The sequence below is a fragment of the Periplaneta americana genome, chromosome 13 (assembly GCF_040183065.1).
Source record: "Periplaneta americana isolate PAMFEO1 chromosome 13, P.americana_PAMFEO1_priV1, whole genome shotgun sequence".
NCBI classification, from domain to species: Eukaryota; Metazoa; Arthropoda; class Insecta; order Blattodea; family Blattidae; genus Periplaneta; species Periplaneta americana.
Window position 1 is genome coordinate 161201105 of NC_091129.1, and position 22485 is coordinate 161223589.

The window sequence follows — 22485 nt, forward strand, 5'->3', positions numbered from 1 at the left end:
CCTATATACCCCGAATTTAATAACTCACGAGCCGTCACTACGTTAGCGGCTACTTCAATCTTCACCTCACAAGAAACGCACTTATAAAAACACACTCACGAATGACCGTCCTTTTTTGGGAATTAAAATAAGCGATGGTGCTTGATAACGTAGCTTCCTTGAACGTTACAAAACAATACGTTCTCACCACTTACACTTTGTGCACCTATTGTGAGATGATGATTCTTTGAAGGCCGTGTGAGACATCAACTAGCTGTGATTATTCATTGTGCATTGAATTACAGACTTGGAAACCCTGCTTATGCCATCCAGTGCTTACCAGATAGCACCGGCTTGCTTTCAACCGGAGCCTATATAAACAGTATGCTTTTTTCACATTGGCGACCACTGTTGCATGCTCTTCAATGCATCTGATTCATAATTTAGTAAGTGCAAATGCATTTGGTTCTCCATCTTAAAAAAGGCGTATTTGAAAGCAAATTCGTTGTGCGCGCAACAACTAAGGAACAGCTTGAACTCTACATGGAAGCTATGGTCGTGGGTTCAAATACCTCTGAAAACATGTATGTATGTATTTATTCACACTGCAAATGGGTAAATACCCGGTGGCAGTGGTAACTAATTACACTCAATAATTACAATAATAATAAAATACAGTCATAATATTAATAATAAAATAATAATAGCAATATATAATAATATTAACAAGGAGCATCCTAAATTAAATGAATCACTTAATATAACTTAGTAAATCTAATTTATATCTTAACCCTAAGTTAGAACTTAAAACCACGAGTATATTGATATATGATCAAACTTGCATAAGTACCTTTCAGCACTACACTCATTTCGCTATCAATTCACTCACTGCAGCGGAACTAAGACACATTTTACTGACACTATCCTGATTTCACTAACACTTCAAAAACATTTCTCTGTTCAAATACTTTGCACCACCACTATAATCTATAGAACTTCACTGACACAAACACACTTCACTGTCACAACACATTTCACAGACACAACACACTTCTTCACTGATACAACATTTCAAATAACAGAACATAAATTACATCCTTATTATTCTGTAGAATTGTACTTACTATACTAACCTCAAATCGCTAGCCTAGACCCCATTACAAGCAATTTAGGACGATCATAATTTTAACTCACACCCGCTCACTATAAATCTATTTTTTCTGTCACTATAACTCTCAGAATTTACTTATAAGCTCACTGCACTTTCACTACAACACACTGCACACCCAATATAAATCACTGGAGATTCACTATGTTTCTCTGCTTACTCACTATACTTGTAAACTTACTTACTGGTTTTTAAGGAACCCGGAGGTTCATTGCCGCCCTCACATAAGCCCGCCATTGGTCCCTACCCTGAGCAAGATTAATCCATTCTCTATCATCATATTCCACCTCCCTCAAATCCATTTTAATATTATCTTCCCATCTACGTCTCGGCCTCCCTAAAGGTCTTTTTCCCTCCGACCTCCCAACTAACACTCTATATGCATTTCTGAATTCGCCCATACTTGCTACATGCCCTGCCCATCTCAAACGTCTGGATTTAATGTTCCTAATTATGTCAGGTGAAGAATACAATGCGTGCAGTTCTGTGTTGTGTAACTTTCTCCTGTAACTTCACCCCCCTTAGCCCCAAATATTTTCCTAAGCACTTTATTCTCAAACACCCTTAACCTATGTTCCTCTCTCAAAGTGAGAGTCCAAGTTTCACAACCATATACTTGTAAAACCACAAAATAGTCTGCATAATGTATTACCGTCATTACATGGATATTTTTCTGTTGTAATTTTGATGTCTTTGATATCATGTTGATCCCACGAAAGGGAGCCTCATCGTGTACTTCTCTCTTTTATTAGATACAGAGAAAAAGGTCCAAGCACAGACTTAGTCTTAAGAATTTTACGAAGTGCTTTTCAGGAGAGAAGGTCGTGACCTGACACATAGATGGCATTGAAAACGTGTCAATAATGCCGCCATTATTAGCGGCCATTTTACATTAGTCCAAGAACGGAAAATCATAATTATGTGTTAACTACATTTTGTGAGGTTCAATTTTGAAGATATTGCGCCGAACAGATTGGCAAATAATAATGGAAAATACCGAGCTTCGTACTATCATTAAATATTCGTAAAAAAAGGGAATGAATACAACAGAAATTAAAGCAGACATGGATTCTACACTGAGGAAATCCGCTCCTGCGTTTTCGACTGCGAAAAATTGGGCAGCACTATTTAAACATGGTTGAGAGAGTGTGGAAGACGACGCCTGCAGTGGACGTCCAGTAACAGCAACAAGTGAAGAAATCATAGGAAAAAAATTCACGTTATGTTGTTGAATAACCATCGACTGAAAGTTCGGAACATTAGCGAGATTATGCGTATCTCAACTGAACGGGTACGCCACATCTTAGTCAATGTCTTGGGCATGTCCAAGATCTCCGCAAGGTAGGTTCTGCGTTTCTTAACACCGAAACAAAAGCACATCTCATGTCAGATTTCAAGGGACTGTCCGGCTCGATTCGAATCACAGACGCTGCCCCTTCACACCTTACAAAAGGATCTTGTTTGGGCACTGTCTCAATAGTTTTAAATTTTGGATGGATCTTTTCAGATCGCCTGTACGGCCATTTGACATATGGAAAGGGAACCTTTACACTTTGCAATTTTGTTGGACAATTAGCTGTTCAAACATGTAGGCATACTGTCATCGTACTGCAAATTGCAGAGTGCAAAGTGACCTTTAAGGGAGACGCTTGGTTCAGGAGATCGATTAATTAAGTACGGTGATTGGCTCAAAGGAATCACAGTTCTGGAATCGCCAGCTCTTTTCGAAACTTTCATTCTGTGTTAATTGTTAATCTAACCGTATGTAACGGCTTTCATGGTAATGATCTGAATACAGATTTTGGCTCTTATAGGTTGAATTTGTGCTGAAATACGAGTTTAGAACACATTTTCGCTAAAAGTATTCTGGCTTCCCATACTAGCATTTCATAGCTATAATAGCTTGTAAGGAATCTACAAGATCTGGATTCATAATTGATCCCACTGTGCGTTTCGAAACGAATGAGGAACAGCCAGCAGAAGTGGATAAGGAAAAAAAGAATATCTACAATCCTACCATTCCATATTACCTCCAAAAGTACCAGCTAGAAGAGCTTGAAGGAATCGGACTTCTGGTTGGAGCAAGAGGTACCGTTACTCTCTTCATGAAAGATGTGTTTAAGAGACTTGGAATACCTACATCTAGTATTCCGATTGTAACTTTAGCTACATTGAAAGGATCAATTGCTCTTCTGAAGCATCACCTATATTCGAAATGAAACCAAGATCATTAGCATTCTTTACTTTTTTGTAACACTTGCCTCTCTAAATTAGATATATTTCCACCAATCTCAAAATGTATTTGCTGCTATGTACTTGTAGGAGTTTCATTGTCAAAACAAAATTAATGGTTCGCTGAACTTGTAAACATTTATATGGTTAAGTACTCTTTGTCCCTTGTGGCAGCTCACGAATAGTGAAGAGATTTCTAAATTCTTCAATGTATTGGAGAATGCTGGGTTTGGAGTGAAAGACCTGCCCTTGGACAGAATATTATGAATTAATCATAATGTTATCATCATTCCGATGCAACTTAAATATATATCTTCATATGACGTAATGCGGACAAATTTTGGTGATAGGATGGCAAGGAGCTTCAGTGCTTTATTCCTTTTAAGGAGATTCCCAAACAAATATGATTAATCGATAGAATTATATCGGATATCGAGATTCTAAAATATATTTAAATATGAATATTGCAAATAAAAGAATACCAAATAATAATAATATTGAACTGTCCCTCATTGAGGGTAGCCCTTACGGACTCAGTATATCCTCAAAAAAATTAATATACATATGTAAACATAGATATTACATTTTAAAGAAGGGAAAGAAAGAAAAGGCCGTGAAAAATTACAATTGCTATTAATGTGGCACCATGTGATTAATTAGGATTTGGCAGGATTTTTAAACACAATTATCACAATGTCATCCGTCAGAGATGTTGGCAGAGCAAACTGCCGTCGAAATTCTTCGAAAAAAGCTGGTATAGTCCCTCGAGCACCTATGAGCAAGCCGAATACCTCAACGTGAATTAAGGCATATTTCAGTTTGAAATAGTTGATTGTAGGCTCATAGATCGACTTCTTCTCAAGGTGGACCTCGGCTGACTGATGACTTTCTACTTAAAAACGTATCGTGGGGTCCACTATGATGCCCTGTTTAGTGTCAGCATTGTACACTAAAATATCTACTCTTCTCGTTGACCCATTTTCAGTTAAACAGGAGATTTCTTCTTCTACTATCCAGCCCTTATTTCTTAATGCGGTAGCAATTTTGGATCTTATAAGATGTCTAGAGTTCCTCAAGAGCAATCCCTGTTCACAGAATCCCAAGACGTGTGCTAAAGTTTCAATCTCCGGGCAGCCATGTGTATAAAAAGGAAAGAGAACCTAATGCGAAACATGTAACACATGAAAATCAAAGGGATCCTCGGCCCTCATCTCGTCAAATAACATCTCGCTAGCTCCAATAAATTCCAACGACTTCAATTAAGAGTAATAACTTCGTAGTTACAGAACAGAATAAATATAAACATTGACCCTGATAGTCCTAGTAAACGACTATTAAATTAATTCTCATCATTTAACCAACTAGCTGTCTCAACTTAAATATAATTATTTACATATTGCATATAAACTGAACTGAATTACATTAGCTTATAAATTCAGTTATTACTTTTTCTTATAGGCTTTATCTCAGATTAAATAAACAGGTACTGGTCGTTAAAACTTTTGTAACTGAAGAATATTGCTGGAGAATCTTCAGACAGTAAATACTCATAATTTGAATACTCACTCTTGTATTTATTAAGGCTGGTTGAGTGGAAGAGAAGGCCTTATGCCCTTAACTCTGGCCGCGAAAATAAAACATATTATTATTATTATTATTATTATTATTATTATTTTCTTCTTTTTCTTCCTTTCAAGTTTTAGGCCATATGGCCTGTTACGATCTCACAGTTGAATTTTCAATCCAGCGCTTTTTTGGACGACCGAGAGATCTCTTCCCGTTTGGACGATAGTGGAGCGTGACTTTTGGGATTCTGTCTCTACGCATGCGATGCAGATGATTTATCCAGTTGTTCCGATAATGTATTATTATTATCATTATTATTATTATTATTATTATCTTCTTCTCTTCAAGTTACGATCTCACAGTTGAATTTTCAATCCAGCGCTTTTTTGGACGACCGAGAGATCTCTTCCCGTTTGGACGATAGTGGAACATGACTTTTGGAATTCTATCTCTACGCATGCGATGCAGATGATTTATCCAGTTGTTCCGATAATGTATATATATATAATTTATTTCAAGAAATAGTCTGCCCAGGCATCCTGGGTTGCCAAAAACACAGAATAACACACATATAAGAATAGTAATGATGACAGTAAGATAGATGAGCCAAATTTAAATATGAACTAGGAGCTTAAGTTTAAGAAATAATAAATTTGTACATATATTTGTAACAATCACACACTAACGAATAGAAAAGGGGGGGGGGGTATTATGATATTCCGTATAAATGATTTTTCAGAATTGCCACAGACCCTTTAATGGTTGAAGTAATTATTTTTGGAATGATGTCATGGATTCCAAATGTTTTGATAGTGTTTACAGTTGATCGTGGGATGGTGCCCCTCGCTCCGATCATTAAACCATGTACTTCCCAGGTGCCTTCCATCTGATATTTTTCTCGAAAATACGGAATAGTAGGCTCATAAATTTGTTGTTTTTCTTTGTTGACCTCCGATGGTTGGGTCTGGCTCATCTCAAATCTAACAGTTGGGTCCAGTATAAAGCCTTTACTATTAGTCTTGTCTAGAGCCACGATGTCCGCTCTTCTAATTCCGCCGCCTTCAGACACAACGCAGTGCACCTCTTCATGGACCTCGAAGGATTTGTTTCTAAGGGCTTGTGCTATTAGTTTTCGGATGCTATGATGGCGTGAATTTCTCAGGAGTTCTCCATGCTGACAGGATCCTAGGACGTGTGCTAAGGTTTCAATCTCGTTGCAGTATCTGCAACGGAAACCGTCCAAGGATCTCCCATGAAGACTTCTCACTGGTGCTACGTTAGCATTCATCTTAATTGCGTCCCGCCATTCAGAGGAAGATAGACCCTCCTTAGAAAAAATCCATTTATTTCCGGGAGTATATTCTTGAAATAAAATAACACCTTTTCCTTTATGTGGAAGCGCACACCATTTGTCGTACTCTTGTTTCCTAAGATTTTGTCGTAGTTTATGGACATTGATGTTACTTATATCCAGATCTTCAGGTGGAATATTTTTATTATTATTATTATTATTATTATTATTATTATCATCTTCTTCTTCCCTTCAAGTTTTAGGCCATATGGCCTGTTACGATCTCATAGTTGAATTTTCAATCCAGCGCTTTTTTGGACGATAGTGGAGCATGACTTTTGGACTTCTATCTCTACGCATGCGATACAGATGATTTATCCAGTTGTTCCGATAATGTATTATTATTAGTATTATTATTATTATTATCATCTTCTTCTTCCCTTCAAGTTTTAGGCCATATGGCCTGTTACGATCTCATAGTTGAATTTTCAATCCAGCGCTTTTTTGGACGATAGTGGAGCATGACTTTTGGACTTCTATCTCTACGCATGCGATACAGATGATTTATCCAGTTGTTCCGATAATGTATTATTATTAGTATTATTATTAATAATAATATTATTATTATTATTATTATTATTATTATTATTATTATTATTATTATTATTATTATTATAGTTGTTAGCCGATGCTTCATAATGAAGAGGCAGTGAGGTCACTGTGCTAAGTTGCTAGGAGTAGCCGGGCTTAGCATAGCCAGTAAGTGGGTCTTCCAGATCATGCTAATTGTAAGTTAATTGTCTTGAAGATGCAGTCTGCATGAAGTTCCAGCACACGGTGGAATTCTGAATACAATCCCTATGGAACCTAAAATCTCATATACAAATGGCGAGTTTTATGATGCAAACTTTGTATAGAAACGACGTAAATTCTGAGCTACAATTTCTGTGTTATATGAAAGTCTATTTATTCTTTCTTCTTACTGCTTATGTTATAGTAATTCTTGTCTTGTTTCGTCTAATGAGGTCTAAATAATATGCATTGGAAATTAACTGCATTGTGCAAATTTCTTAAGATTTTGGAATTGGTAACAAATATTAACATTGTTTTAATTATTTAAACACACTGAAAGTAGCTCCATCTTACATTATTATGCGATTATGGCGTGCATGGATGAACATATTCATAACAGTGATTTTCTTGAACTGCTAAAATTGCGAAAATATCTTGTTTATAACGATGCTGCATATACGAACTCGAGGAGCAGAAGATGGTTTCGTATTTTAGTATCTTGTGCGTATTAAGTTGTACATCATATAAAATCGTGTATGAGAAAGTAAACTATTCTTCACTCATTTTTTTGCAGACAGCGCACTTGAGGCCGATGATATAGTGCACCGGGTCACGCCAAATGTCTCGGAAACTTGGAAAGGTAATTGAGCTAAGTACCATATAATTTCAGTTCCTTTTTAAATGGAACTTTATGTTAAAATGAACATGTAATCAGTTGCAAGAAACAGTTTTAGTGAGGGTAATTATACCCCCTTTTGCAACAAATTCAAGATAATTACCTTTTACTCCTGCATTCATTGGATAATTAGCAGAACGGTGAATTGTGTGCATTCGATAGCTGCTGTGATTTTAAACAGCGGACCTTTCAGTGTAAGTGGTAGTATGAATTACTTTTTTCATTACTATAGTGAAAACACTGAACGTTTATGCTTTCAAGTTGAGTTTTTCCTGAAGATGTTGATTTTTCTCTTTTTCGTAATAGGCTACGAATTCGTTTTGTCGAAAGCGTGAAAGATAACGGACTGGAAGGTATCGGCTTCATTCTCAGGTAAAGGTGAAATATTTTGTCCCACCTTAACTTCCAGATGTCAGATGTGAGTACCAGGATAATGGTAGCAAAGACGTAAGGAATGGCATCCTTACTGATAGTAACGCCGATTGTGTGTAAAGGTCCTGCTATCTTGTGGGTATTCATGGCCTCTAATATTGGTGACTTTACTTCTAATACTAAGAAAACATCCCTTACCGATATACAGAGGAGCCATTGGAGTGCGAAACAGCGCGCGGGTTTGTGCTATCGGCGAGGGCTGCGTTCCTTGCCGGGTATGGTAGACCGGCGGTGATATAGCCATACATATACTTACAGTTTCCATGACAATAAAGGCTGTTTCACAATAAACCGGAAACGAGAATTGGAACGAAAACGAAAACGGTAAAATTGTTAAAATGTGTACATTTAAATGTGAGCATTCACAATTAACGAAAAGCTTGCCGGAGCCCGGGATCGGGAACGGAGAGTTGGCCAAGTTTCAACTTTGGCGTTCACGTTTCCGATCACAGCCCACTAGATTCATTCTATTGCCATCTAAAAGCTATTTTGTAGTCGTATATTTTGTATATAGAAGACCGTGGCATAACCTATGCATTATTTTGTTCTGTGCTGTGCATCATGGAGCAAGTTTTATTTGATGAGATTCTACTATTGAGTGTTGAGGAAAATCCTCACGTTTACGAGAAGCGGCGCGCCTCATATAAAGATGAGAAAATGAAGGAGAATACGTGGCTTTCTATGGCTGCATCTTTGAACACCGATCGTAAGTGAATCATATTTTATTACTGTATTGGTTGTATTACACACTACATATTCATGCTTCAATTCAATAACTACTGTTGTGTTCATTTTTGTTCTATTACAAATATTTCTTCTCTAATTATTTTACGTTATGGTAGACTTAAAATAGGTTGTGATAAAGATGCATGGGCATATTTATAGTACCGTACCTAATGAAATGTTTCAATTGAAATTTCGAAGTTGGCTAACCTGTGTTTATGTTGGCTGCCTTGTACTCATGAGAGAATGCGATTGGTCAATTAAACACAAATAATATCAGAATGCGTAATATCGACTTTACATATCGTTATTGACATGCATATCGATGCATAGACGTCTACGTTCTCGGTTTATTGTGAATCAGACATTTTCATATTCACGTCCTCTGCTTCTCGTTTTCATTCTGGTTCTCGTTCCCGGTTTATTGTGAACCAGCCTTAATTAATTTATGGACTAAAGATAAGAAGTTGCTACACATGCATGGGTACGATTTTGCCTCCCTGTTTTTAGAGAATTAACCGAGAAGCAGCGTGGTTTGCCTTTTTTCTACTGTTGTGGGATTTAATCGATTAATCGATCAATTTCTATTGTAAGATTAATCGATAAAAATATTTAATCGAATAATCGAGTCGATTAAAATTAATCGGTTGTAGTTGATATTAATTATATTTTGTTAATACAAACTCATACTAAAAATTCCGACAATATGTCTCTCTTGGAAATTGCTTACTTAAAAGCACAAGAGTACTGTTATTTTCTAACTGTAAACCAGGTAAAGTAGGGAAAATCTTTGCTTTGGAATGCATCACATTCCTTTTCGTCTGGCTTTAAGGTATAACCTTGTAAAGCTGACTTGAATAATTTCAAGGGAAAAATTGTTCGGGGGCCCGGGTATCGAACCCGGAACCTTTAACTGAGCGCGTCAACGCTCTATCGACTGAGCTACCCAAGAAGTAAGAAGTAAGTTATTCTCTTTTATATCCACATATCTCAAGTGGGTTGACAAGACGTCAAAGACCCAACATCGAGTGCATACTTTCTGTGTGACTTAAATTTGTGGTTTTCTGTTAGCAAACAGTAACGTGTATTATAGAAATCTGGCTTTCAGTTATAGCTCCATATAAAGCTGACTTGAATAATTTCAAGGGAAAAGCTGTTCCGGGGCCGGGCATCGAAGCCGTAGCTTTTGGCTGAGCCGGGGTCTAGTAGAGTTCTGTGTAGCTCAGTCGATAGCGCATTGGCGCGCTCAGCCAAAGGTCCCGGCTTCGATGCCCGGTACTGGAATAATTTTTCCAATGAAATTGTTCAGAAATCAAGTTTGTTTATAAATCCTTTCATTGTATATTTCGCTGTTATATTAGCATCTTGGACTTGCAAACTCGTACTATTCAAAGTGTTTAAGTATTTGAAAATATCAGCAAAGTAGGCTATTAGAAAAGATCTTCATGTAATATTGCATGTCATTCTTGCACTGTATTTTTCTATATTGAGTGTTCTTTGGGTTGTTTCCACTAATTTTGAGTAAAATTATCGTTGTTTTCGTTTTGACAGGGATTTGAATACTTAGAATAGGGTTCAGTACCCTACCAGTTCGGTAGAGAGGGGGTCGCATACAGAACTCTCGCCCAAAAGTGAGTCGCGCCTTCAAAACGTTTGGGAACCACTGCATTAAACGGACATTGTGGGCTTCTCGGACCTTGCGTTCAGCACAACACGAAGCCCCTGCACACTGTTTTTTTTTATTTATTCATTTGTTGTTGAACATAACAGGCAAAGCCCAATTACAATGTTCACGACTAACAAATTAATTTATAAAACATAAACAAGGAAAAGGAAACATATACTTATTAAAAACTGAAACAAAATAGAAATAAGAGAAAGAAAAAAAGAGAAATTGAAATAAGGTGTGAAAGTAGCTTCAAATAAACTAATAATAATATTATGTAAAATATAACAAGAAATTCTCTATCTAGAGAAATTCATATTTAAAATATCAACATTAGGATGAGGATGTAATTTATTGTATAACTGTAACATTTGGAAAACTGGGGAGTTTTTGTGGGATTCAGTATTTCCCCTTGATAGGATGTAAAATAAATTTCGAAATTTCGTTTATGCTCGACCATGCCGAAATGTAGTAATTATACACCTGGTAGTAGCCCTTTAATGCACCTCATTAAAGTACACCTATTCATTATAATTCAGTTGTTCAGCCAATGAGAAATCACCATTGTACCATTATAAAACTGCAAGTATCGATTATTCTCGGATATGCAATCGAAAGACAATTAGCGAAAAGTCACGGAGACTGGAAATCCAATACTGTCGCAGAAGGTTATGTTCTGTTACTATAATAATTAGCGTTAATTGTAAATAATATTGAAATAAATTAAATTTGTCATCTCGTTTTTCAATTCTAAATCAATTTCCAGGTTATATCAAGACTAATCTTCATGTTATTCTCTAGATTATATCAAGGTCAATGACATTCGTGTCTAGGAAAAAATCAATACTTTCGCGTCTGCGCACATCTCACAATTCAGGCCAGTTCCGCTCCTCACTTACATAACCATAACATGAATACTTATGAATAATTTCAAGTTAGAAATATGGTCGAGCATAAAAAGTCGTATGAAACTTGCCTATAATGGTAATTAAGACGCTCGTCTTAATTACTACCATTATAGGCTCGTTGCATAATGTACTATTTAAGCTTAGGTATGCATATAATGTTGTATAATAAAATAAACCAACACAGTCCAACTTACTGTTAATAATTTTATAAAGAAAATTTAAAGATTGACAATTTCGTCTAATTTGCAAACTAGTAAAATGGAAATGTTGAAGCATTGTAGTATAACCCTCATAGGTAGGATAATCATTATAAAGTCTGTAATATAACCATTTTAGAAATTTATTTTGATTTTTTTCTAGTAACAGAATACATTTGTTAGGAACTGGGTTCCAGATAACAGCAGCATATGATGAGCTACCTTCGAACCCACAATTGTGACTTTCACGCAGGTCTGAGGGTGCGCCTTTATTTGTATACCAGTACTGGCCGAACGTATACCTTCACTTTATTTGTTCTTGTTCACATAGTACAATAAATAATTCCAGTATAAATAATCATCAGCATTTTTGTGGGAGCTCTGAAGATAGTGGAAATAGTGATGACGTCAGCAAGCGTGTTCTGACCGTAGACAAATACATAAGAATTATTTAGAGACAGTAGAAACAGCTCTCTCTCTCTCTCTCTCTCTCTCTCTCTCTCTCTCTCTCTCTCTCTCTCTCTCCTTGTATTTCGAGTGTAAGGTGTGTTTCGCAAGCCTTCCACAACTCTTTATGACTTCTCTCATAGTTTAGAGTAAAGTGATAATTGGTGAATTTAACACCTGGAATTTTTTATTCTCACTCTTTTTGGATCGTATAAATAAACATTTGTTGGCAAGGTCGGTTAACGTAGACTGCTGCTGTCTCAGCCATGAGAGGCGGACTAGACATATACTTTGAAACTCCCAGTTGACGTGTTAAACTGTGAAAAGGTCCAAGTCTGGACTCACAGGCTTCTGCTTTGCTTAGAATAATAGTAGGTGTCAAATCTAGGGAATCTTGTAGGATTATTTTCAAAAAAACTACAAATAATGCCCATGGCTTGTCAGTATATATTTTCATTAATAATCTTCTTCGTATGTAATCGTGAAAACTTTGTAACTAATTCAACAGTTCATAGCATAACTACACGTCAAAAAAATGGCTTTCATACTCCATCGGCAAGTCTATCGTGCTATCAAAAAGGAGTGCGTTATATGGCAGTAAAATTTTTAATAGCCTCCCTATAGATATAAAAAATTAAACTCAAAACATAAGATTATTTAGGGCCAAATTAAAGAAGTACCTAATTTCTCACGCCATCTATTCTGTAGGTGAATTCATGACATTCAATAACGCTTCATGAAATTGAAACTAAAACTTTGTGTTGTACTAGTAGACTATATTGTAAATCTCGTCTGTAGGCCTATATATTTCATCTAGACTGTGACTATAAATTAAGATTTTATAATAGTATTAAGTTTTTTGACTTTTTCCATATTCTGGCTGTAAAGCAATGTATGAATACCATGGAATGTTAATAAATACAATACAATACAATACTTCTGTGAACATCCATTAAAGATAAATCCCTGTTGTAGAGCCTAACAAGATACAGACTTCGGTTCGTGTCCCTTCTGTGTACTTCTTGGTTGGATACATACAGTATGTGATTCTAAAGTAGCGAATTAAGGGCGATAATGTAATATTATTCTGTTTCAAAACCTAACAGACAAGCGTGCCACTGATTACATCGTTCACGTGTTTAAAATTGCACGATTTTCCTGGAAAACTATCCAAAACACAATGAAATGGTACTAGACTTCATCCACCAAAATTAATGACATGACTAATGGTTCACCCGGTATATATTGCTATAATATAATCACAGTCTAGCATACAGTAGTTGTAGTAGTATTTAGTAATATTTATTTATTTAACCTGGTAGAGATAAGGCCGACAGTCCCTGAAGTACTCCAATACAATAAAATATTAATTGACTTACGAAAATACAATTGTCTTCAAATGTATTATTGTACCATCTCAACATTACAAATATTACGCTAGATGCATGCTAGATGGCAGTAGTGAGCAATGCCTTCTCGTCGAGAAGTTCTCGATCTATAGTTATACACGATGGCAATGTTACTAGTCAAGAAGGCTTTGTTGATTCAGTTTCATTTTTATTATTAAAACAGTTGCATTCCACTTCAATTATCCGAATCCCAGTAATCAACGTCACTTGACAGATGATTTTCAATAAATCTTAATATTAAACAATCTCTGATACGTGACTATCCATAATATCATATAGCAGAAGCTATAACATAACCTAACTAATATACTGTACACAAGTGTTAGAAAAGTTTTAATTAACGACGATGACATAAAAAATAAACATGAATAATTTTAAAAGGAATAATTATTGAATGTACAATTTTCAAATTTGAATGTGGTTGGTGGTTCAATTGATGTTATATTGGACGTGTGCGTAATAGAAGAGGAACTCGTTGATTTAGGCCTACATGGTGTATTCAACTTATTCAGGATTTCCGAATGGTGCTCTTCATTTATTTGTAAATCGGATTTCAGAAGATGCATAGGTGTGATCAGTGATTTTTATTAGTTCTTGTTCTTGAATGCCAATGCGAGTCATATTTGAAACTGCTGTGCATCGACTGGAGTGGTTTGTAATTTTATATATATATATATATATATATATATATATATATATATATATATATATATATTTTTTTTTTTGACGTCCAGACCAGCGCAGTTTCAAATGTTGGCAAACAAAGAAACAAATGCTAGGGACGCGATAAAATTAAACAAATGCTAGGGACGCAATAAAATTGTGCGATAAGCAGCCATGATTGGTTGAAATACGTCCTTTCGTACCGTTTTATTGGTCAAAAGTAGTATGACGTAGTCATAGAAAAACAAAGAATATTTTATATTTACTGAATTGCAAATTAAACCTAGAATAACAAAATTGTATAGTGATGAAATTATCGGATATTGAAATATTTTGTGATAGATTAAGAAAACTATTTACAAGAAATCAGTTACTGACCAAGTGCCTAGTTAGTTTGCCTTTGAATTCAATTTTATTTCGACAGTCTCTGATGCTAGCAGGTAGCGAATTCCAGAGTCTTGGCAGGGCTATTGTGAAAGAAGATGAGTATGAGGAGGTGCGATGAGATGGTATGGTTAATATTGTTTCATGACGAGAGCGTGTGTTCAGATTATGGTGGGAAGAAAGGTAAATGAAGCGAGACGACAGGTACGAAGGAATAGAAGAGTTCAAGATTTCGAAGAGAAAGAGAAGTGAATGTAAATTTCTTTTCTTATCTAGTTTAAGCTAACCTATTGCTTCCAGGGATGGGGTGATATGATCATATTTACGAACATAGCTTACAAAACGTACATACAAATTATGAGCACGTTGAAGTTTCGTATACAGTCACGAAGCTCAATATGTAATAAATATTTATCCATAGATAGTTGCTAACCACTAGGATCGCTACTATCACCTCATTACAGACAATGCGGAATAGTACCTGCACAGTCTATTGTTCCTAGCAACCTCAACAACTCAAGCTTCGTGACTGTATATTCTAGACTGTGATATAATTTTGCTTCAACTAACTAGAAACAGTTGCCTCCACTTCAATTGTTGAAGTAGTTAACCGATAAACTTACATAATAGAAAATAACTCTCCGGTAAACTTACATAGGAGGAGGTAAATTTCCATATATACGTGTATTTTTTATGCATAATTGTTTGTTTAAATTTGTTTACAGTTTTTGTTCTCGCTCAGACGTACTTGCTAGCTGTAGTGCATATCTGTTGACTCCAGGCAGTAAACTTTTACAGCGTTGTCACAGTTCCGTTTAATCATCCATTATCAGAATTCACTGCTCTCTAAAACTGATTGAGGATATTGGAAATGTAGTTATTCCAAAATACGCCACTAAAGGTTTAATTTAAAACATGTTTTTTTTCCCTCGAAACGTAAGCAAAACGGAACAAAATTATATTTAACTTTTCTCTTTCGAATATCTCACAGATTAACCACCCTGAAATTAATGACACCACCCTAGATAATATATGTAACAGATAACTCATCGCTATGTTAAAATCGGCAGCACTTTGAAGAGAACAACCGCCAGGATCGCCACCCGTCCGCCGTAAGCGAACACGAGATGGCAGTACAGTCGCTAATGCAATTCAAATGGGAATAATGACGTGACTCTTTATGTAACAACTAGATGGCAGCGTAGTAAACCTGACAAAGGTTGTTAATGTCAAAGCCTATAAAGCCGACCTATCTGTTACATATATGATCTAGGACATTAATTACGGCTCACCTTGTGTGTTGGTTTAGGTATCTTTTAAAACATTTGAAAATACCGGAAGGTTTAAGTTTTCACGGTAGAATAATTTATTAGAACTGATATAACCAACCTATACACTAACATACCAATAAAGGAAACACTACATACACAGTAGAACCCCTATTATCCGTCACCCTAATAACCGATTGGTGGATTATCCGACTGTCTTTCTCTCGCATTTTTTCCTACAGAAATATATGGAGTATGCTATTGTACATTATATTACAAGTTATTTTTTCTAGAGAGGGATTACACAGTATGTCTACTGTTTGAGTTGTCGTGCTGTATAACTTCTATATAAAATGTCTTTCACAAGTATCAAAAGAAATCGTGTAGTGCTAAGTATAAAAAGTGCAAATAACTGAGTGGTTTCGGGAAACGAGAACGAGTGGCTCATATCAGAATACGAGATTGGAATCACAACTGTGTGCAATGTAATAAAAATCAAGAATGACGTATATAAATTATATGTTAATCTACAGTATGAGACCTCCACTATTCCTATCTTTGCACAGATAGCAATTACAAGAAATTTCCTTGTCTCCTAAAATCCCATTGTTAACAACCAAACTTATATCCGTAAACTTCTCATCTACTATCTAGTGTGTTCAATACAAGACCACAGAGGAAATTACGAAAGTATAAGCATTATTCACTAAATTTACGAAAATATTTTGTAGTACGGATTATCCGATTTTTTCGATTAACCGTTCAGCCCACTCCCTTCATTACCACGGATAATAGGGGTTCTACTGTAGTAGAACAAATGCTCTACAGTAACAATATACCACAAGAACACATCAAAGAAATCCTCCAAATTACAGACACCATCACCAAGCAAAATTACTTCACATATAACGACAACTAATACACTCAAACCGAAGGCCTGGCCTACCTATGGGATCAGCCATCTCCAGCATCCTAGCCGAAGTTTACATACACAACATAGAACAGACAAGGACAACAACAAACGCACAGACATCATTTACTGGCACAGATACGTAGACGACATACTAATATTATACAAAGGAAACAAAAGACAGACACAAACACATAAACAAAATACACCCAAAACTGCACTGCACACTCAGAAAATAACAAAGCGATAAATTTCTGAGACACCACAATAACAAAAACAGATAACAAACATAGATTCAAAATATACAGGAAACCCACTACTACGGTATACACAACGCCTCCAATCTCCCCACGCAACACAAACACGCAGCATTCCGATCCATGATGTACACAAGTCCAGACTCATGAACATTCCTATGAGCCAACAAGACTATAAGGAAGAAATACACACTTATCAAATACATAGCACAGGAAAATGGATACAACCCCAACATGATAGACAACATCATGAATTCATAAGAAATACTAAAAGCAAACAAGAAAACGTAACACAAACACAAAACAAATACATGACACTAATATACGGAAACAAGAACAAATACAAGATTGCATAATCTTTCAAGAAACTAAAATACAACATTGCATACAGAACACACTACAAAAACCTCTTACCACACAGACAAGACAAACAAATACAACTTAACAGGTGTACCTATACAAACTATCATACAATAGTTGCAACGACTTCTATATTGGACAGACTGGAAGATCATTTTAAACGCGTTACAAGGAACATATCACAGCATAACCAAACTACATAAGAATTCAACCTACGCAGAACACATCGCAAACTCCAATCACAACTACAGCAACATAGACACAGACATGAAAATACTACACATCCACAAAAACCAGAAACTTGACACTCTAGAACAATATGCAATTTACAGACATACAAAAACACGCCCCCAGCACATCCTGAACACTCAACTCAATTTCAAAACACACATCTTTTTCAACACAATCATGAACACACCCCACCACAACAGAAAACCAGAAAATAGCGCGGGATCTCCACTAGGCTTTGGAAAATGAAGGATATCACTTCGAAACTAGTCAGCCAGGTAATTTCCTAAAAAAATTAACAAGGTAAAGATGTTGTAAAGTTAATCAGTGATTATAAAAGTGTATATACAACAATGAAAAAACATTATCTTATTATCCTGACATTATGAAAGTTGGTGTGGATGATGTAGGGCATACTTGATTCACTTCTTGATAAATTTCTCTACAATCCATACTACTCTTAACTGTGATTTAAATTTTTGTGTCTATCCCCCTGAGTCCTGAGACTTGTGTTGCTTTATTTTTAAAGTTTAATATAATTCTACGCTTCAAAAAAAAGTCACTGACATGAGGAAAAATTCTGAAAAAATTCTGCAGATTATAGTTAGGGCACAATTGCAGGTACATTATGCGGTATGTTCGCAAAGAGTGAATACGTGGTTCGAGTTTATCGATGCTGTGTGTGTATGTGTGCGTGCGTGCGTGTGAGTGTGTAGAAGTCCTTCATTCAGATAATAGTTGGCCATTATGCGTGCACCCCTTACATGGGGAAATCCCAAAGATCACCAGTTATCACAGTTCATCTCTGATCTCGCAATGAAATCATTCTCGTTATTAAATTGAATGTTTTAAGTTTGTATTGTTTATTCTTACTTTCTGTACTTCCTGAACAATCAGCACATCAAATTATTGGCAGTATATGCCATACGATTTTTTTTATTCATATTCAGTCTTACTAATAAACCGTGTGTAGTTTTTATACGAGACTTATGCAGAGTTGAGACAGAAAACGTTACTAATAAACCGTGAATAAGCTCTGGACGTATAAACAGCCTGTAACTATACCATGGGAATTGCTTTGCAGTAGTTATATACACGAAACCCCTTGTTTAAGCGTTGTATATAGCGAAAAAATGGCCGCCCCTCTAACAGCTGTTCGCATCGACTGTCATTTTATGATGATGGTTACCTTGTAACCACAGAAGAACAAACCAAAGATCATAGAATTATTAGAATAATATTGCTGTAGCTTGTACTCTTTGACCAAAATGTAGTGTGGTAATCGATTAGAGCCAGTCGTACTATCGATATTTAACACGCCAGACTAGAGCGCTCTACCGGATGCAATAGAGAACCTCAGATATTCTATTATCTTTCGTAACGAAGTAATGACGAAACTATAACGTAGCTGTGTAGCAGTCATACTGTTATACACGACGTATGTAGTGATTATTAGTAAGGAATTTACACACGACTTATAAACGAGCTACTCATTGTATAAGACAGTTAAACGTCTGTATATAGAGTTTTTATTAGTAAGACCGATAATGTATGGGATTTGCTGATGATGTCTATTAAACATTGTTTCGAATTTTTCTTTATTGCTCACTCTTATTATAATTTATGTGTCTAGAGAGCGGTTTGGCTTCAGGAAGGGAAAAGGTACGATATGCACTTGGTCCAATTGAATTGGACTGCTACGAACAATCGGTGAAAGATACAGAGAAGAATAAAGAAGTGTATATAGTATTTGTGGACCTAGAAAAGCCACTGAAAAGAGATTTGACAGAGTGGATTGGAATAAACTCATGGGGATCCTAAATAAAATTGGCGTGGATTGGCAACAGAGGAGGCTGTTCAGTAAGTAACCTTTATATGAAACGAGTCAAAGTCAGGATAGGAGAAGAAATGTCAGAAGAAAGCGAAATAGAGAAAGGAGTACGTCAAGGGCGCCCTTTATCACCTACCCTGTTCAACATCTACTTGTAAGCAACGTGGAGGAATTAGTAAGAACTGTTTTCAGAAAATGGGAGGAGTGATAGTAGAAGTAAGAAGAAAAAAGTGCATAAGATTTGCTGATGTTATAGCGTTGTTAACGGAAGAGGAGACAATACTAAGGGATATGCTACTAGAGCTAAATTATAGTTGTGAGCAGTATGGGATGAGGATGAATACAGTCCACACCTGTGGAGTAACGGTTAGCGCGCCTAGCCGCGAAACCAGGTGGCCCGGGTTTGATTCCCGGTCGGGACAAGTTACCTGGTTGAGATTTTTTCCGGGGTTTTCCTTCAACCCAATATGAGCAAATGCTGGGTAACTTTCGGTATTGGTCACCCCGGACTCATTTCACCGGCATTATCACCTTCATCTCATTCAGACGCTAAATAACCTAAGCTCTTGATAAAGCGTCGTAAAATAACCTACTAAAATAAATAAGATAAATACAAACAAGACGAAGACCATGGTCATAGGAAGAAAAATAAAGAAGATAAACTTGCAAATTCTAAATGAGGCAGTACAGTAAGTGAACATCTTCAAATACTTGGGATGTACTACACATAAGCAGTAACGTGAACTGCTGTCAGGAGGTCAAAAGGAGGCTAGCAGTGGCGAAACAAGTTTTTTTTTAATAGGAAAAGGAGCATCTTCTGCGGACCTCTGGAAAAAGAACTAGGGAAGAGACTATTTAGTGAAGTGCTTTGTGTGGAGTGTAGCATTATATAGGGCAAAAACATGGACATATGACGAAGTAAAGAGAAGCGACTAGAAGAATTGAAAATGTGGATATGGAGAAGAATGGAACGTGTGAAATGGACAGACAGAATAAGAAACGAATTTGTGTTGGAAAGAGTGGGTGAAGAAAGAATAATGTTGAAACTGATCAGGAAAAGGAAAAAGAATTTGCTGGAACACTGGCTGGAAAGAAACTGCCTACTAAAGGATGCACTAGAAGGAATGATGAACGGGAGAAGGGTTAGGGGCAGAAGAAGATATCAAGTAATAGACGAAATTAAGGGTTATATGGTTCATATTTGGACCCAAAATATATAATGAATTAATTAGAGCTTACCCTGAGCTAAGTACACTTAACACACACAGATTTAAGAAACAAATCAGATTAATTATTTAATTCTTTAAGCTAATTGAGTTAAAAATTGATACTCTAATATTCATGTACTTTTGTATTTTCTATTTGTATATAGACCCTATTATTACATCCTGTATTATTTTACCATTTATTAATGTTATTGTGCTCAATGAACTCTCTTAATTTTGTGATATATTTTGCATAACTGATCTGAACTGCGCCCGAGCACGAGCTTCTGCTCTTTCGGGCTGCAATGCCTAATATAGCTCAAGTGTAAAGTATTACATACTTACGTACTGGCTTTTAAGGAACCCGGAGGTTCATTGCCTCCCTCACATAAGCCCACCATTGGTCCCTATCCTGAGCAACATTAATTCAGTCTCTACCATCATATCCCACCTCCCTCTAATCCATTTTAATATTATCCTCCCATCTACGTCTCGGCCTCCCCAAAGGTCTTTTCCCCACTGGCCTCCCAACTAACACTCTACATGCATTTCTGGATTCGCCCTTACGTGCTACATGCCCTGCCCATCTCAAACGTCTGGATTTAATGTTCCTAAGTATGTCAGGTGAAGGATGCAATGCGTGCAGCTCTGCATTGTGTAAAGTATGAAATCTATACTAATAATAAATCTGTAACCGAAATTTTTCTGGTAATTTTCGATTTTCCAAAAATATTTGGTCCTAACATATATAATTAACCACCCTGAAACCGAAAATCGCTTTTTTGAAATTTTTCTTTGTATGTCTGTCTGCATGTTTGTTACCTTTTCACGCGATAATGGCTGAACGGATTTCGATGAAAATTGGAATATAAATTAAGTTCGTTGTAACTTAGATTTTAGGCTATATGGCATTCAAAATACATTATTTAAAAGGGGGGTTATAAGGGGATCTGAATTAAATAAATCGAAATATCTCGCTTATTATTGATTTTTGTGAAAAATATTACATAACAAAAGTTTCTTTAAAAATAATTTGCGATACGTTTTATTCCTTGAAAAATTTTGATAGGACTGATATTTAATGAGATAAATGAGTTTTAAAATTAAAATAACTGCCATCTAAGGCCGTGTAATGAATTAAAAAACAAATTACTTCGTCTATAAGGGGCCTTGGACAGCAATGAAAGATAGCCTACAGAGAATGTTTCTGTGTTTGTATGAAGTAATATCGGAAGCTAAATTATCCGATTTGTATAATTAATTATTATTTCACCATTGGAAAGTGTAGTTTCTCTAGATGGACATAATGCTATAATGTTATTACAGTAACTTATGATATAATATAATATAATATAATATAATATAATATAATATAATATAATATAATATAATATAATATAATATAATATAATATGTAATATTATATAATATAATTTAAGTTATTTGAAGGGTTCTCAATCATAGTGGGCCAAGCGCCATTTACTGAATACGTAGAAAACAAGGGTTAAAATTAAGTTATTACCATGATTCAATGGAAACCTATAACAAGTAAAATAAAATATACACATTAAATCTAAATGATGTCAATCTTCATTAAACTATGGTTGCATTTAATAAAAATTAAGAAACATGTTAAAGGAATTGTCATTGCACCAAATGAGTGGTCTCTGGACCAAAATGATCGCATTTTAATTATTTGGATGCAATTTAAATTAAGTAACATATTAAACGATTTATCCTTCTATCAAACACGAATGTTCCCTGGATGAAACGTCGTATTTTAATTATGTAATTACTTTATATTTATTTCTAACGGGTGCAGCGGAGCGCACTGGTACGGCTAGTAAATAAAATAAAATAAATAAATAAATACTTACCAGCAAAAAAAAAAAA

The 22485-nt window shown here is 35.7% G+C and overlaps 1 protein-coding gene across 10 annotated transcripts in view; it reads left to right on the plus strand.

The window, feature by feature from the left end:
* HDAC4 (histone deacetylase 4) overlaps positions 1 to 22485 on the plus strand; it is a 582774-nt gene that overhangs the window by 38050 nt on the left and 522239 nt on the right. For 8 of the 10 annotated variants that reach the window (XM_069844548.1, XM_069844563.1, XM_069844558.1 and 5 more), the window contains exon 3: positions 7603 to 7668. The exons of the other annotated variants lie outside the window; for them this stretch is intronic. In XM_069844548.1, the coding sequence (XP_069700649.1) occupies positions 7603 to 7668 (66 nt within the window). The remainder of the gene's footprint in view (positions 1 to 7602; positions 7669 to 22485) is intronic. 10 annotated transcript variants of the gene reach the window in all.